Source organism: Mesoplodon bidens, assembly GCF_964165515.1.
Source record: "Mesoplodon bidens genome assembly, chromosome: 2".
Classification (NCBI taxonomy): Eukaryota; Metazoa; Chordata; class Mammalia; order Artiodactyla; family Ziphiidae; genus Mesoplodon; species Mesoplodon bidens.
In genome coordinates this window covers 130,126,377-130,144,300 of record NC_138177.1, presented here as the reverse complement: position 1 = coordinate 130,144,300, position 17,924 = coordinate 130,126,377, and the positions used below count along the sequence as shown (strand labels likewise).

The 17,924-nt window shown below is 34.6% G+C and overlaps 1 protein-coding gene across 3 annotated transcripts in view; it reads left to right on the top strand.

The window, feature by feature from the left end:
- Positions 1-17,924, top strand: part of LEPR (leptin receptor) — a gene marked incomplete at its 3' end in the record, with an annotated part of 93,031 nt that overhangs the window by 51,036 nt on the left and 24,071 nt on the right. For all 3 annotated transcript variants that reach the window (XM_081225607.1, XM_081225605.1, XM_081225606.1), the window contains 10 exons: positions 1,670-1,815; positions 3,602-3,746; positions 5,823-6,113; positions 6,273-6,390; positions 9,131-9,330; positions 11,498-11,646; positions 12,674-12,833; positions 12,951-13,033; positions 15,846-16,062; positions 16,882-17,064. In XM_081225607.1, the coding sequence (XP_081081733.1) occupies positions 1,670-1,815; positions 3,602-3,746; positions 5,823-6,113; positions 6,273-6,390; positions 9,131-9,330; positions 11,498-11,646; positions 12,674-12,833; positions 12,951-13,033; positions 15,846-16,062; positions 16,882-17,064 (1,692 nt within the window). The remainder of the gene's footprint in view (positions 1-1,669; positions 1,816-3,601; positions 3,747-5,822; positions 6,114-6,272; positions 6,391-9,130; positions 9,331-11,497; positions 11,647-12,673; positions 12,834-12,950; positions 13,034-15,845; positions 16,063-16,881; positions 17,065-17,924) is intronic.

The window sequence follows — 17,924 nt, the reverse complement described above, 5'->3', positions numbered from 1 at the left end:
TCACGGAACAAGCAGTAGGAATGCTGCTGAGAGATGGAGTAAAATGAATCAGACAGTTGACATTGGATTTGGCAAAGTGTAGTGACCTTGGTAAGAGTATTTTCAGTGGACTAGCGAGAAGAAAGACCTGATCAGAATAGGTTGCTCAGGAAAATGGGATGCAAAGTGGAGAAAGTGAGTATGCCAGCTCTTTGGAGGAATTTTCCTCTGAAAGAAGCAGGTAGATGGGGTCTGGGACTGAGTACATAGGGGGTCCAGGGAAAGATTTATTTTTAGATTTCTAATATGAAGACATATGTGTGCAAATAGGAAATGTAAAATAGTTTATAATTTTATGATTTCACTTCTTTTGGTGTCTTTGTTTTCTGTCTTATTTGTCACAAGAACTCAGCGAATTTCACCTGTTGTTTCTGGACTTTAGAGTTTAGATATCCCTGCTTTAAAGTAACTACAATTTGTAATATGTCACAGAAAGTAAAAACTTCTTTAATTGTGACTCAAGGAAAGAAAAAAAAACTATGACTAAATTCATGAAAATATGGAATGTGTAAAGAATGTGCCATTTTATTTCTTGAAAATAAAAGTCAGTAAATATTTCAGTGTAATGGTGATTTCTGTGTTCATGAGTAATTCCTGTTAATCACAAAAATCTTGAAAGCATAGAGATGCACAAAGAATAAAAATTATTTTATTCATTTATTATCTATTATTTTGGCATTTATTTCTATTTTAATATGTATTTACAAATATCCTTTAATTTGTAAATTTTAATAAATCAGGAATCCAAGTATAGATGTTGTTTAATAAACTTTTAAAACTAACAGTATTAAACATTTTCAATATTCTTCTCTAATATGATTTTTAAAGGCTGTATAGATTTCCCTTAAAGGAATGAATCAATCCTTTATTGTTTGCGTTGTTTCTACAAATGATTTAAAGGTTATATTCTATGTTTAAAGCCACACACAAACAAATCTCCATGTATGAATATACACAAATGCATAGGCGTACATAAAAACACATATACACGTGAACTCAGAAATTATAAACTGAGTTAAATACCCCATTAGGATAAGAAACTCCATCCCCATTTCTGGTGTGACAAGCCAGGGCCTGCTAATGCTGTGTTTACTGCGTATAAACTGTGCATGGTTTGGGCTGTTTGAATGGGTATATCTGGATTTGTTGTATTTTAGAAGTAATAAATATACTGAATTTTGCGTGCATATTTACATGAATCTGCATGAATATGTGCATTGATTTTTGCATGCAAAATTTATATGCATTTTCCAAATAGTGCTCTGTAATATACTTTTTCCCCTTGTTGTTTGCTAAAACAGTGGGTTTTGTCAGGGGAGGCTTCAAATAAGCATGGCAAAAGCTAGGTTAAATAAAGTACGGCAGGCTTTTTTATAGCAGGAATTCACATTTATCAAAATAACATCATTTACTGATTTATAGTTTTTACCATGTAGGGAGAAGGAAATGAAGATACATGGATTGCTATAGTAAGGTACAGGAGTAGAACCAATATTTTGGTTCTGTAAGTAGCCTTTGAATAAAGACGCTTTAGTTGAAAGAATAGGATATGCTAAAAACTCATTTTGACTTCACTTTATGATTATCATGAAAATTACATGACTTAAAAGTGTTCTTTTTTTTTCTTAAGTGAAGCCTGATCCACCATTAGGTTTGTGTATGAAAATCACAGATACTGGTAATTTAAAGATTTCTTGGTCCAGCCCAACATTGGTACCATTTCAACTTCAATATCAAGTGAAATATTCAGAGAATTCTACAAAAAATATGAGAAAAGTAAGTATATTTTAGTAAATAAAATGAAAAATTGAGAAGCAATTAAGGAAAAGTGAGGCCCCCTCCAAATCCCATACAGAACACCTCTGCATATCAAATGTACATACTTCTTCTGGAGCAGAATCAGTCATAATTTAATATCATACCATTGGCTTTCATTCAAGAGCAGCATAAGAAATGAGCATATATACAGCATTTCTGCATCTTCTATAAAATGATTTTAGAAAAATTGTTTGATGTTACTCAATATGTCTTATATGTAGATCCATGTTATATTTTGAGGAGCATGACAAATTCCTCCCAGAATTTACTGCGAGGAAAAGTTTCTTTTCCAAAAGTTTATGTATATTAGATTAATTCTCTCTCTCTCTCTTCTCACCCTCCCTCTCACTCCTTCTCCCTCTCCCTCTCATTAACACCACACACACACACCACACACACACACGCACAACTAATGGCTACAAGAAGCCCAGATACAGAATTATTGAATTCATAATTATAATATTTTCACCTAAAGACCTTCTCTGGTTTCTGATTTTACATGTCATCCTTATTTTTCCTTATTGCTCAATGTATTTGTTTACATGCAGTACAAACATATATAGTGTGTCAAATCCTTTTTTCATTCTTTCAGTAAGTATTGAGCGCCTACTAGGTGCCAAGAACTCAGGATCCATTGTGTAGTAGAACAGGATGAGGGGAGCTTGGGAATGCTAGTGGGAGAGGGTGGGTTGAAATATTAAATGGAGGTAGGGGAAGCTCTCCTTGAGAAGGTGATATTTCAGCAGGGATTTGAAGGAAGTGGTGATGTAGATATCTGGGAGAATTGGAGTCTAAATAGGGAAAATAGCAATTCAGAGGCCCTAAGCTGGATGAGAAGCTGGAGGCCAGGGTGGTGAGTGAGGGCAATAGTATTAGTGGATGATCAAAGAGGGGGAGGGGAGGAGGAGGTCATAAAGAGCCTTGTGGGTCATGCAGAGACTTTGGTACTTTAATTTGTGAAACTAATTGTTATCGAATTTAGAGGTAAAAACCTGTCTTTTCAGATCTGGGCTAATTTTTTAAGACTTTATATTCATAAAGAGCAGAATGGGAATCTGGTGTCATGTATGGAAAAAGCAGTTGAGGCTTCTCTAGGCTTTAGCTTTCTCATCTGTAAAATGGAGATAATAGGATTTTAACTACAGGTGATCTGAAATTGTTTAATGCATTTCTGATGCTTTTTGCCATTTTTAGTCTGTGGTGCTCCACAGTCTAATGAGCAGGGAGTTCAATATCTTTGGAGTACATCATTGGTTGTTTCATGCAGTTAGGTCTCTTGGATATTTTGATTCACTATAGCTGATCATCGGCCTTGGGTCCTTAAAATTATTCATGCTCTCCTTCTGTGACACTTTGCTCTAGGATGCTTATAGTTCTCTGCCCACCCCCGTGCATCATCTTCTACTGTGTGTGTTACAGATGTCAGCAGAGGCTTGAAGCTTCCCACTGACTTTAGCTGTATCTCTCAAGTTTTGAGAGGTCAATATTCATTATCATTCAGTTAAATGCTGATTATCATTGTGAGTTTTTTCCTTGGACTTACAGGCTATTTAAAATTTTATTGACTATTGTCAGTCAAACATTTGCTATTGGGTTATTGATCTCTTTTAAATTCCACTGTGACCAGCTAAGTACTCTGTAAGATTTTAGTTCTTTGAGATTAGTTGAGACCTGCTTGCGATCAGTTTTGGTAAAGGTTTCACACCGACCTGATGCTCTGATATTTTCAAATAATATTTAACAGGCTGATGAGATTGTCTCAGCTACATCTCTGCTAGTAGACAGTGTGCTTCCTGGGTCTTCATATGAAGTTCAGGTGAGGAGCAAGAGACTGGATGGCCCAGGAATCTGGAGTGACTGGAGCACCCCCCTTACCTTTACCACACAAGGTAGGTTTTATAAGAGTCACTTCTACTGACAGGGGAATATGGTTCCTGAATTTGCCTTTGTCATATTATATGCATCTTAAATTTTGTGGCAGTAAACCTAAAGGAGGAACACCATATTAACTTTTAATTTAAATTTTGAACAATTAAAATTTTTAACCTGTTAATGAAAACTTGTGTGAGAGCTCCCACATTTATGTGCATCCATAGCAGTATCTTGCTGAATTACTCTTTCTTACCCAAACGATAAGAGTTAATATAATAGTTCCAAATTTACAAATTCAGAACACTACTTGTATTGACAGCTCCTGAATTTACACTTGAAAATCAGATATATTTATTTGGCATAGATTTTTAAATATTAAAATTTTATTTGAGTATTACATATTATATAATTAAGCAATTCTTTTCACTCCAGATGCTTGCTTTTCAGAGTTTTTACTTTCAATTTTCTTTTTCTTTCTTTTTTTTTTTTTTTTGTGGTATGCGGGCCTCTCACTGTTGTGGCCTCTCCCGTTGCGGAGCACAGGCTCCGGACGCGCAGGCTCAGCGGCCATGGCTCACGGGCCCATACGCCCGGCAGCATGTGGGATCTTCCCGGACCGGGGCACGAACCCATGTCCCCTACATCGGCAGGCGGACTCTCAACCACTGCACCACCAGGGAAGCCCCAATGACTGGGTTCTTAAATAAATGATTGGCAGCAAGGCTTTATCTGCTGCAATGTTATCTTACATATTTTATAATGTTGCTTATACCAGGTTAAAGAAAATATTTTATCCTTAAAGAAAGATAGGTAATCTGCTCCAAGAATTTTTTAAAAAGCTATTTTCTGGAGCTATGATAACACATTTAAAAATAACTTATCTAAAATGTTTTGATCCATAATTTATGTTCTTTTGAGTAATTCACTAATATTTATCAATAGAATTTCCTTTTTAAATAAAATTTATTAATGTAGATCCTGTAAAGGTATTGATACTTGGTCATGAGAAGAAAATCATTATTGTTTCCTTATTTTACAATAAATAAATAAAATTTTTCCTGTTTATGCTTGACTGTAGACATACAAGATGCAAATATCTTATATGAATTATAAATATAAAGGCATTGGAGTTTAGCATGCTATTACTGAAAAGAGAAAAATAATAAAAACGAATCAAGGTTTTTTTGGACTTGTTTTGAGGGTAATCCAAATATGTATGAAAACAGATATTCATATTCTATCAGCAGAAAATAGCTTACCTTAAATTGTACAAATGAAATACCCTGTTTTTGTAATACACTATGGCAGAAATAATTTCGTCCTATGTAAACATTCATTTATTTTTATTGTTTCTAATAAAACATAGAGACAAACTATGTTTCCAAAAATAGGAGACTGAAAGAGTAGTATGGAATAGTGTGTAGGCATTAAAAATGATATTTTAGAAAAATACTGATTCCCCTTGTCCTCAACCACAGGGTATCGGCACTAAATAACTTAAAATGATACTACAGAACAGTATTTACAGTTTTGCCACTTTGTTTACTGGGGCATCATTGATTTTACATTTCCTAACAAGTTTTCTTATTTAAAGCTTATTTCTCTACCTGCTTACTTGAAATTTTCATGTATCCAAATGAGACAGTGGCTATCACCATTTATTCTTCAAGATTTTGTTTTGCAGGGATTTGACTTAAGAACTTGCGCTAAGGTTCACTGATTCTGAAAGCAGAGTCTGATGGAAGACATACCATTGTAGAATTAGACTACATTTCATTTTCATTAATCTTTTGCCTATCAGTTAGCAAGTGACAATTACTCTCTAAAACATATTTTATAATGCATAAGTCTCTGTGTTTAGAAAATACTGAGGACATTTATGGAGGCTCAAGTCACTTGGGAATGGGAATGCTTGGGACACTTACTAATTGTGCATGAACAGGCAGCTACAGTTCTGCAGTCTCTCAGCACACTCATTTTATTTTGGGCAGTATAATCCTGAATGCCTTGTGAATCTTTTTTACATGGTATCAATTGCTTACATGATGTTTTCTGTCTTCATCTAACATCCTACCTTTTTTTCCCCATTACAGATGTCATATACTTTCCACCTAAAATTCTGACAACTGTTGGGTCTAACGTTTCTTTTCACTGCATCTATAAAAATGAAAACAAGATAGTTGCCTCAAAAAAGATTGTTTGGTGGATGAATTTAGCTGAGAAAGTTCCCCAAAGCCAGTATGATGTTGTGGGTGACCATGTTAGCAAAGTTACTTTTCCTAATTTGAATGCAACCAAACCCCGAGGAAAGTTCACCTATGACGCAGTGTACTGCTGCAATGAGCATGAATGCCACCATCGCTATGCTGAGTTATATGTGATTGGTAAGAATCCCGGGATTTTCTTCATTTTATTCCATGAGATACATTTTTATTATGGACTCTATCTTAGAGTCCCATTGAAGATGTTAAGGAAATTTAATTTTCATTAAAAATGTTTTGGTGTGTTTGCTTTATAGTAATATTTTAATGTGTTTTAAATAGATGTCAATATCAATATATCATGTGAAACTGATGGGTACTTAACTAAAATGACTTGCAGATGGTCACCCAGTGCAATCCAATCACTTGTGGGAAGCACTTTGCAGTTGAGGTATCAGAGGTATGTATATTTTTGCTGTTGTATTTTTCTGTGGATATGGTGAGATAAACATCTCATGTAAAATATCACCATAGCAGTAGTCTTGTAGATTTATTCCCAAAAGAGGAAGGTAGAATATTCTTAATTAGGAAATTTTTAGAGGGTTAAATAAATTGGTGATTCTTGAAAAAATTCACACACAAAAAGATTGTAATTTGTTTTTGCTTCAGATTATTTTTTTCTGATGATCAGTTAATTCTCCACAATTGTATTTTAGTTAATAAATGAAATCCAAAAAATTAATGTCTATACATTTTAATTTGACTTGGAGAATTGGCTAGAGGAGAATATCAAGGATTATAGAAGCCTCGTATCATTTGCTGAAGATTAATGTTTTAGAAAAAGGTTGGAGGTAGTGGTACAGATATTGTAAGAGATAATATGAATGGTCTTTAGAAATAGGTAAGATTATTATTAGTTTTTAATTGAAGTATAGATGATTTACAATGTTATGTTAGTTTCAGGTGTACAGCAAAGTGATTCAGTTATATATATATATATATATATATATATATATATATATATGTATCTATTCTTTTTCAGATTCTTTTCATTATAGGTTATTATCAGATACTGAATATAATTCTCTGTGTTATATAGTAAATCCTTGTTGTTTATCTATTTTATATATAATACTGTGTATTTGTTAATCCCAAACTCCTAAATTATCCCTCCCTCCCCGCCCTTTCCCCTTTGGTAACCATAACTTTGTTTACTTAATAAGGATTAAACAATTCTAGTAAAGAGTAATTTGTGTGGCTTTTTTTTTTTTACTGTTCTCTGATTTGAAAAGAATTCAAGTCATCGTCTTCCTCTAGTATTCTTCTCTCTACAGAGACCTTTATCTAAAATAATAACACTCTTGATCAGGACAATTTTTATAACATTCTTTAGTAGTTTTCAAGTGTGTGTACTACTCTTAAACACCCTATCTCAGTTTGTACTGGGACTTTCAATTTGTAGAGCTTGTGCTCATTTATTCTTAAAATCTAAAATTTCTGCTTGAAAAAAATCCATTTCCTCAAATACTGTGCTCGATTCCTATTCCTAATGCTACCAGTCTATTCTTAAGTAATATTAGAAAAAAATGAGGCAATTTCTTTGTTTCTCACGTGGGAATAATATCTGTCTTCATCTTACCTGATATGAGAACTTTAAAATCAATAGAATATTCATGGCATACCATTTTACTTTTGTAATCTGTCTTTACTTTCTTTCCATGGCGTTTTCACATTAAAAATGGTGTTTGTGGACAACTATTCCATAAGCATTTGGACTCATTTATCTTCCTAATATTTATAGAAGAACCATGAAACTAGCTGAATATACGTGTTCAAGTTTTTTTAACCTCTCTAAGGCCTCAATTTCCTTGTCTGTAAAATGGAATGAATAATAGGACTTGCAGGGTTTCTGTGAGAATTAATGACATTTTATTTAATTATATTTAAGTGATATGATTTCTGCTGGTAAACATTCAATAAATGGTTATATCTGTCGTGACGATAATTATGCTAACCTTTGGATTCCAAGTGGACTATTAGTGTGCTTCTGTACAAGGTCATGGTTCTTATTTTTTATGCACAAATGACTCTTCATCCTTCTTTCTCATCTAACCCCACCCACCACACTGATTCACACACACACACACACAAACAGTTGTAATTTTGAGGAAATAGGAAGAAAAAGGTGTCACAAAAAAATGGAAAATGAGAGACAGAAAAATATAGATTTTTCATTTTTTTGTAACCTTACTCCCATTCTTATGGAAACAGTAACTGCTACTTTAGCCACTTAAATACCATATTTAAAGCAAATAATGGCAGAAGGGCTATTGCAAAGAAGAGGAGAAATGCTTTGTATTCTCTGAGGTGGAGTGTTGATTGGGATGTAGTGATAAAAATATATTTTCCTAATTTTCTTCTCTGAGAAAATAAGTGATATACCTGACTATATGATCCATATAGAAGTCAATAATTGATATTATTATTATTATTATTATTATTTTTTTTGCGGTACGCGGGCCTCTCACTGTTGTGGCCTCTCCCGTTGCGGGGCACAGGCTCCGGACGCGCAGGCTCAGCGGCCATGGCCCACGGGCCCAGCCGCTCCGCGGCATATGGGATCCTCCCAGACCGGGGCATGAACCCGTATCCCCTGCATCGGCAGGCGGACTCTCAACCACTGCGCCACCAGGGAGGCCCTGATATTATTTTAATTATATTGCTTTGAACTAGAAAAGATTAGGACAATGTCAATTAAGCTACAATTTACTATCATTATGTTTTCAATTTGTTTTGTGGAATTTAAAGTGCAAGGAATTTATCTTCCTTTCCATCTCAGGAATTCCCCATTGCCACTTGTGATCTTTATTTTAAAAATTCGATCACTTCGCTTTAATATTAGCGTAGCTTCCAAAGTGTTGTAAGTTCTATCTCCAATTGGATCCCTACCGCCCTGTTAGAACATTGTCATTTATTTCATTTGCATACCCACTTACTGTCTAGTGAAATATTTAAGAAGGGTTATTTTCTATTTTCATGGAAAGATTGTGATATAGCTGAGAATTCAAAAATGCCTTTCTAATAAGAACAACTACTTTTAGATGGAGCAAAAACTGTCTATTTTAAACAACAAAGCAGAATTCTCAAATATTGCTTTCATCAGTGTTGTATATTTATTGATTGTTTTTGTATCTTTTAAGGAGCAGCCTTTACTGTTCTGATGTTCCATCTATTCATCCCATATCTGAACCCAAAGACTGCCACTTGCAGAGAGATGGTTTTTATGAATGCCTATTTCAGCCAATCTTTCTATTATCCGGCTATACAATGTGGATTAGAATTAATCACTCCTTGGGTTCACTGGACTCTCCACCAACATGTGTCATTCCTGATTCCGTGGGTATGTCAAAAACTATATGTATGTCTTCATTTTTATTAGCATATTTGGATTCAGGTTGGTTCAGGGTAACTGTTGAATTTTCTGATCACACTAGATTAAAAATTTTTTTTTCCTACTTACAGTGGAATTGAAAAGACAATTAGCTTTAGAAAGTTTTACACTTTTGGCTTTATTTTAAATCAATAATAGGAAGATTTTCAGCATATAATTTGATGAATTATATTGATCACTGGGTATAAATTTAGTAGTAATATTATTCTATTTTATGTTTTTTTCCCAATGTACTTATGAAAACATTTGATGCTTTTAATCTAAAAGTTTAATTTGGATATTCTGACAGTTTTTTTAATCTGAGTAGTCATAGCTCAAGGCTTTAATTTGTAAGGCTGGGTAGGAGCAAAGGATTCAAAATAACTCAAATGAAATAAAGAGAAAATAGACAAGGATGATGACATCCATTATAACATTTTAAACATTCTTTTAAAAGGATATTTTGATTTCAAAGGAATAAGAGACCCTTTGGAGATTTTGATATATTACTCTAAGTATCACTGTGAAATCTTTGGGAAATGATCCATTTATGATTTTGCAGCAAATGTAGAAGAGTATCTTTTGATGCTATATAATATTTTGTTAGGGAATTGTACCAAAAATTAACTTTTGATCCATTGTATTTTCAAATAATTAGTACACATCTGAATTCAAATCTATATTTTGTTAAATATAGCATAAAGTTGTCATAATTAAAAAAATTTTTTCAATATGAAGTCCCAGTTAATTGATCTGCCCTCTCACCACTCCTTCCAATTTAGTTTGGTTCCATTTTAAGTGAGTTTACTGTAAGCAATACTTCTCTGGTACTAAATATACTAAGATAGCAAGGAACTGTCCTACCTCCTTACCCTACAGACATGCACAGATATACCCTCACATGTATTATATGACAATTGCAACATGGATTCAGTTCGATACCTGAACAAGTTTTGATGTTATTCTTTTCAGTACTAACATAAGATATTTAAATTGTGCTTATATTGCCTACTGAGTACTAGAAAACAATGTGAAAATTCAACTTTGGAATCCAAATGCCAGCTCCACTTATTATTAGCTTTGTAAACTTGGGCTAGTCACTTAAGTGCTCCGTGACTATTTTGTCACCTATAGAATGTGGAAAGCTCCTTATACCTCCCTAATGTGGGTATTGTGGGTATCACATAAACCATTGTACTTCAAAGCATTCTTTCTATAAATTAGATATTCATGGAATATATACGTGTGATAGCCATATGATTCCATCAAGTGCAATCACAGCTTTAATGTGTCTCTTGAATGCTCATACTTCCTTTCCTGAAGAGGAATTATCTTTTTGAGAGATGAAATATATGTCATCTTACTAGTTGGTGAAGAACGTCTTCTTGGCATATGAGGAATTGAATAAGCATGAGATACTCTATAGTAATTAAAAAGTTTAGGTGTTTTGATCATCAACAGTCTAAAGAAGGATTGTTGATGAAGTCTGTAGCTTCAGAGCTTCACACTGTTGTGTTGAGCTGTGAGATGTTAGTTCCCAAATACGTTGAGTTTGCATGTTGCCTTTTATTATTTTTTAAAGCCCTTGCTGTTCTGTTCATCTTTGCCTCTATTTCTACCCTTTAAAAAGTTTATTTTCCTCAGATTGTAGAGAACCAAGGCTTTACTCTGCAAGACTTCCTCTGACCTTGACCTAGAAATACCTAACAACAGACAGTGGAAGATTTTGAAACACATGTGGAAATGAATGCGGTGTATAGTTTTTTGCTTTTAAGTAAAGCTCTATGTAGAACAGAGTTTGCTACTGATATTCCTCATGTGATCAGTATGGTATCTTTTGCATGCAGAGCCAATGGTTCCATTTCTAATCGGGTCTTACAATTAACGTGCAGAGTGACATGGACGATGAATTGATCTTTTTTCAATCAACCTCTCTATTTTCAAAATAGAGATAATCCCTTTCTTATGTATCACATAAAGTTGTAGGGGATCAAATGAGATAATGAAGGAGAAGGTTTTGAGAAAGAGATGTTACTTTATAAATAGAAGATATGGAAGATTATAACATCATAATAACATTTTAAAAATATTGTTACTGTTTAAATTACTGTTATATAATACTTAAAAAATTTTCTAGTGAAACCACTGCCTCCATCTAGTGTGAAAGCAGAAATTACTGTAAAAATTGGATTATTGAAAATATCCTGGGAGAAGCCAGTCTTTCCAGAGAATAATCTTCAGTTCCAGATTCGCTATGGTTTAAGTGGAAAAGAAGTACAATGGAAGGTACCTTTTACCTGGAAATTTCTTCAGCTTGCCTCACTAAGTATTATGTCTTATAACTGTTTAAGAATTTTATTGCATAAGGTTTATTTTATTGGCATAAAAGTACATCCTCCTGTATTCCATAGCTCTTTTTATTAAATAGATTGATCTAATTTAACCCTTTTAAGAAATGAACTTTCCTGCTATTTATCATTTCCCAAAATGTGTTTTATAGTACATTGATCCCATACAATGTTTCATGAGGAAAGGTCACATGGCTTAATAAAGTTTAAGGAACCCTGAATCACCATATGTCCCTAGTGTAGAATCATGGTATATTACACATTAAAGGTTTAGAGAAGTCCTGAATTTAAAAAACATTTGTGACTTTATTTCATCCTATGTTTCTCAAACTCATTTTACCAAGGAATCTTTTTTCCTTTAACAATGTTCTTTAGTACACACATGTTCAATGGGACACATTTTGGAAGAAGCTGCTTTTATCAAACAACCAGAATCATACCCATAGTGGCAAGTGTGCATGTGATGCCTTCCTATGTCAGTTTTCTGATGGCAGCCTGCAAAGACCTAGAAATAACAGGAACCCTAGAATAGAATTAGATCACAATGAGTTCAGCTGTAATAAATGTGACAGTTTACTTGCTTATTGAGGAGACTGAATATCAGAGATTCTCTACAGCAGGCCCTATCTAACCACTAGGTTAAAATTCTTAAACATCTTGGTGTATAGAGGATTAGTGGACAGAGATTAGTAATAGGCTAAAAGAGTGATTGGGAAGTGAGGTTGCAAGTGGGCCAGTCCAAATCTTGTCACAAGATGGAAATAACAAGATGACTGAGGCAATCCTTAACTTGAAGGAGCTCATGATTCAAGCCTAATAAGAGTATTTATAAAGCCAGAAAACACAAAGTCAGTTCTCTCTTAATTTTGGAATAGTGTTAGGGTTTAAAATAAAATGCACTTCAGGGCCCTTTAGCTACATATGTGTTAGTAATGATCAATCTAATAGTTTGACTTATTTTATAGGTATTTGAGGTGTATGATGCAAAATTAAAATCTGCCAGTTTCCCGGTGTCAGACCTGTGTGCAGTCTATGCTGTCCAGGTGCGCTGTAAGAGGCTAGATGGACTGGGATATTGGAGTAATTGGAGTACTCCAGCCTACACAATTGTCACGGATATAAAAGGTTTGCAAAGATTTTGTGAATGTGTCTTAAAAATGCATAAGTATGTGCTTCCAGTGTGACTGAAAAGTAATCCTTCCAAGAACACATGTACAACTTGGGCTCCTTGTTATTTTGCAGTTCCTATCAGAGGACCTGAATTTTGGAGAATAATTAATGAAGACAACACTAAAAAAGAGAGAAATGTCACTTTGCTTTGGAAGGTATTCCTGATTTTTGTGTTATTCTTAAATTTTACTTCTACACTCTTGAAAGATTTGCTTCATTGTAAAAAAGACTTCATTGTATAAAAGACTTACTTAATAATTCTATCATTTTTAGTCTCTGCAATCCCAAGTTTATTTCAATTTGGAGAAGTGATTACAGAGAACCAAGAATGGAGGGAGCACTGGCCTGGAGTTTGGAGACTTTAATCCTATTCTTGGCTTAACATAGTATAGTTAATCAGTGCTATTTTGACAAAGTCACTTAGACCCTTCAGCCTCAGTTTCCTCATCTGTGTCAATATAACATTGGACTGGATGATATCTAGTGCTCCTTCAAGTCCAAAAATTCCATTTGTATTTAATTCTAAACAGAGAGTAAACGTGGCCTTCCCTACATATCTCAAGGGCATTTAGATTATTCTTTTTGTATGATGGCAAATGCACAACGGATATTTCCAAAAACAATGATTATACAGCTTAGAAATTTTCAAAGCGTTCTCTCCCCCAAATGAATTGATTTCTATCCCTAGTGAATGTATTTCTTTTGGTCCGAATTTTAGGGAGACACAAACGTTCAGTCCATAGCAAACATCATTTGTCATTAGGGAAATACGTATTAGAACAACAATGAGATACCACTACACACTTATTAGAATGGTTAAAATCCAAAAAAACTGACAATAACTTGCTGGCTAGTATGCAAAGCAACAGGAACTTTTATTCTTTGCGGTGGGAATGGAAAACGGTACAGCCACTTTGGAATATAGTTTGGTAGCTTCTTACAAAAAACTTTGTTACTTTCATACAATGGAATATTATTCAGTGATAAAAAGAAACTGCTATAAGGCCACAAAAAGATATGGATGACTCTTAAATGAATGTTGTTAAGTGCTAGAAGGCTGCCTATAGGACTACATTATGATTCCATTTACAGGACATTCAAGAAAAGGCATAACTGTAGAGATGGCAAAAAGATCAATGGTTTCCAGGGATTTGGTTGATGGGGAAAGGTTTGAATGGGTGAAGAACAGGGGATTTTTTATGATGGTGAAACTATTCTGTATAATATTGTCCTGGTGAGTACATAGCATTATGCATTTGCCAAAACTCATAAAACCTTATACCACAAAGAAGAAACCTTAGTGTATACAAATTAAAGATAAATCGTTAGGAGGTTGGAGAATCCCAGGATGGAATCCAGACTGCAATAAGAGAAACTAACTGTATTACAAGTGTGTGGAACAGTCTTACTGAAGGAGTTGGGAGAAAAAGCTTCAGGCCTAGGTAACCTTGTTAATGAGTAGATTCTTAAGACTAAAGGCAAAAGAAACTGTACATAACCACTGTATTCTAGTTGATAAAGTCATCTCTCTCACGAGGTATGGGTTAACAATTCTTGTATCATTAGATATGCAAACTGGAATTGAACAATTAAGCATTGGATGATGGATGGTAGGAAGGACCCAGGTTTCTCACTGTTGAATTGGTTACAGACAAGCAAGGAGAAGATGGGAATGATCCATGTGGTAATGGATTAGGGTTGGAGACATCAGTATGAACTCATGTTTAGCTTAATATGGATACAGATGGATTCATTTAGAAATTTTCATAGATATGTGTGTATACAGACGTAGTATACACAGATGTATTTCCTTGATCTGTAAGCTGAGAAGTCCATATTCTGGTAGTAAGGAGTATTCCCACATTTGTTTCTAATACTATCCTCCAATAAAAGGAACTAGGGCTCTGTGAAAAAATGCTTGGTTATAGGGCTAGGGCAGGAAATAACACAAGATGAGCCTAGAGCAGCTTGTAGGACTAGAAAGTGAGGACTTTATCATCAATTTTACTTGATGGTTACAAAAGTAAATATTTGTATATGAAAACTGACATAGATTTTTTAAAAAAACAAAATGCAAAATTTGCATGATTTTTCAGACATTTATTTGTTGCAGAGGCTGCTAAAGTCTTACTCACTACCTACCCAGGTTCTTCCATGCCCTGCAGGGACATATTTATGTTTGTTTGTATTTATGTTTCTCAATTTCTGACTTAGAAGAATCTCAGTGACAAAAATTGAGAAGCACTGTTCTAGTCTATTGTGTTAAGCTTTCTAAGGGTTTACAAGGGATTGGTAGCACTTAAATCTTACCTGAAACAGATGAAGGTGATGGGGGAAGTGGGACATATTGTTATATTCTGTAGAATGGATGAATACAGTTGGACTAATTATATATTTTACACTGAATCATTAATGACCTTGTATGATTTTTTTTTAACTAAAGGCACAAATTCTGGGGTTCCATGTACACGGTCCTGATAGCCTCTGTTACTGGAAGGGGCAGCATATCAAGGGAAGAAAAAAAATGAGTGACCAGTCTCACCAGGATTAATATCTTTTCAACTGTCTCTAGTTGTTACTTTATGAAAACAGAGGGTTATTCCTTTTTTGCTTTTTAGATGAAGAAACTCTCAACTCTCTTTCAGTCTTTCTTTTCTCTAGAATTAGAGTGAAACTTCCAGGTAGAAAAGTGTCCTATTTGTATCCATACTTCATTATTTAGTCTTTGAGTCTTAAAAAAAAAAAAACCCCAAAGGAGGGAGATAAGTTTCCCATGCTCCATAGCCACCCAGACGGCTTCAGGGAGACTGTGGTCAGACCCCCATACCTCAGCCTTGAATTCAGCAGTGCTTGCTCTGGCCTGACCCCTGCTTACCAATGGGAAATGTTTAATAGGATTTCCGTGAGCTCAGTCAGTATAAAAAGCACTGTAGCCCTTGAGCTAATCAATTTTTATGTTTACCTCAGCCCCTGATGAAAAATGACTCATTGTGCAGTGTGAGAAGATACGTGGTGAAACATCATACTTCCCGCAATGGAACATGGTCAGAAGACGTAGGAAATCACACTAAATTCACTTTCCTTTGGACAGAGCAAGCACACTCTGTTACCGTTCTGGCCATCAATTCAATTGGTGCTTCTTCTGCAAATTTTAATTTAACATTCTCATGGCCCACGAGCAAAGGTAAGAAAAGTTACACCTCACTTTGCATTCACAGAGTCCAATAGATGAGACAAACATGAATCAAATAATCATGCAAGTTAGTGCCTATTTACAAACTGAGACGAGTGTTCCCAGGAAAGGAGTATAAGTTTATGAAAGAAAAGAAAATAAGAGCCTACCTGGTATTGAGGGTCAGAGAAGCTTTCTTGAGGATACAGTAGAGGAATTAAACTTCCCCAGAAGGTCGGGGGAAGCGCTCCCGCGAGAGGAAAAATCTGACCAAAAGTCCTGTGGTCCAGGAGAGGATATGAAGGAAGACCGGGTTGGCGCTGGTGCAAAAAAAGTCCAGAAAGGCTGACAGAGGCTCTGAGGCATGGCTCTCAGGGAATTGTAGGCATGATAGGAATTTTGTTCTCACATGCGGAAGTCTGGAGGCTTTTAAGTGGGACCCTGTGGAGAGGGTGTTAAAATGATCAGATTTGTTCTTTGAAAGCACGACTCCATCAGCGGGAGAGAAGATTTGGAGGGAATTAGAATGATTAATAGGCTTGTACAGTATTACAGTAGAGAACACCTTTTGACCATATCCAAAAATCTCCTTTTTGGATTTTAGGTAGAATCTTATTTCTCCTCATAGCATATATTCCCACACCTCTCTGCTTATATGACTCTTGTGATACAAAAATAATTGCCATGTGTAAATGTCTGCTTTATTTATTTGTATAAATGTCTGCTTTCTCTTCCTTCTCCCCTTTTCAGTAGGTTATATGTTCCTAAAGGCAATTAGGAGCTCTTCATTAATTTTGAATTTAAAAATAAATTTCCTTCTTTCCCCCACAGTAAATATCGTGCAGTCACTCAGTGCTTATCCTTTAAACAGCAGTTGTGTAATTCTTTCCTGGATGCTATCACCCAGTGATTACAGTCCGATGTATTTTATTCTTGAGTGGAAAATTCTTCATGAAGACAATGAAATGAAATGGCTTAGAATCCCTTCCTCTGTTAAGAAGTATTATGTCCACGGTAAGCTTACTGTACTTTAATTAAGTTTCTCCTATGGATTAGTATGATGCTACAGATTATTAATTCAAATAACATAGACAGTTAATGAAAACTTCAAAAATATAGATGATAGATCTTGCTGCCTAAATTGTCATCCTATTACAATTAATTCTATTTCATTTGATCCTTTTCCATTTAAATATTTTATATAGTTGTAATCATATCATCTACCACTTTTCTTATGGTTTGTTCCTTTGATATATCACAAGCATGTTTCTATTTTGTTCACAATCCTTATAACTATTTTTTAAATGATTGTATAGCATTTTATTTCAGAATCTACATAAACCATTTATTTATTTGAGAACATTTATGTTGCTTCCAGCTTAACCTTTTTTAAAAACCATTTTAATGGCTTTTGATATCTACTGACAAATTGTTTTCCCAAATTGTGTACCAACTTATGATGCCACTAACAATGAGTGGGAGGGCCAGGCTGAAGGTCTGAGGATCATAAGCCAGCATAATATTCCCAAAGTAGACCAGTTACCCCACAAGGTGATTAAAATGCAAAATATTAGTGCACAATACAGAGTCTCTGAGTCTGAGTAAGGTTTAAGCAGGGAAGCTAAGGATTGCCATGTTCTTGTTTACAACATCATCCCAAAGGCACCTACTTCTATTTCATTGCAAAGACCCTAGAATTTAGCATCAAGGTAAATAGAAACAAATTATTGATAGAGAACTAAATCCAGTTCATTACTATACTGTTGTCTAGGAGGTTACTCTCTGTGCTTCAAAGAGATTTATCTCTTGTGGAATAATATTTATATCTTATTAGCATTTGTAAAAATGATAGATCACTGATAGATCCATTTTGA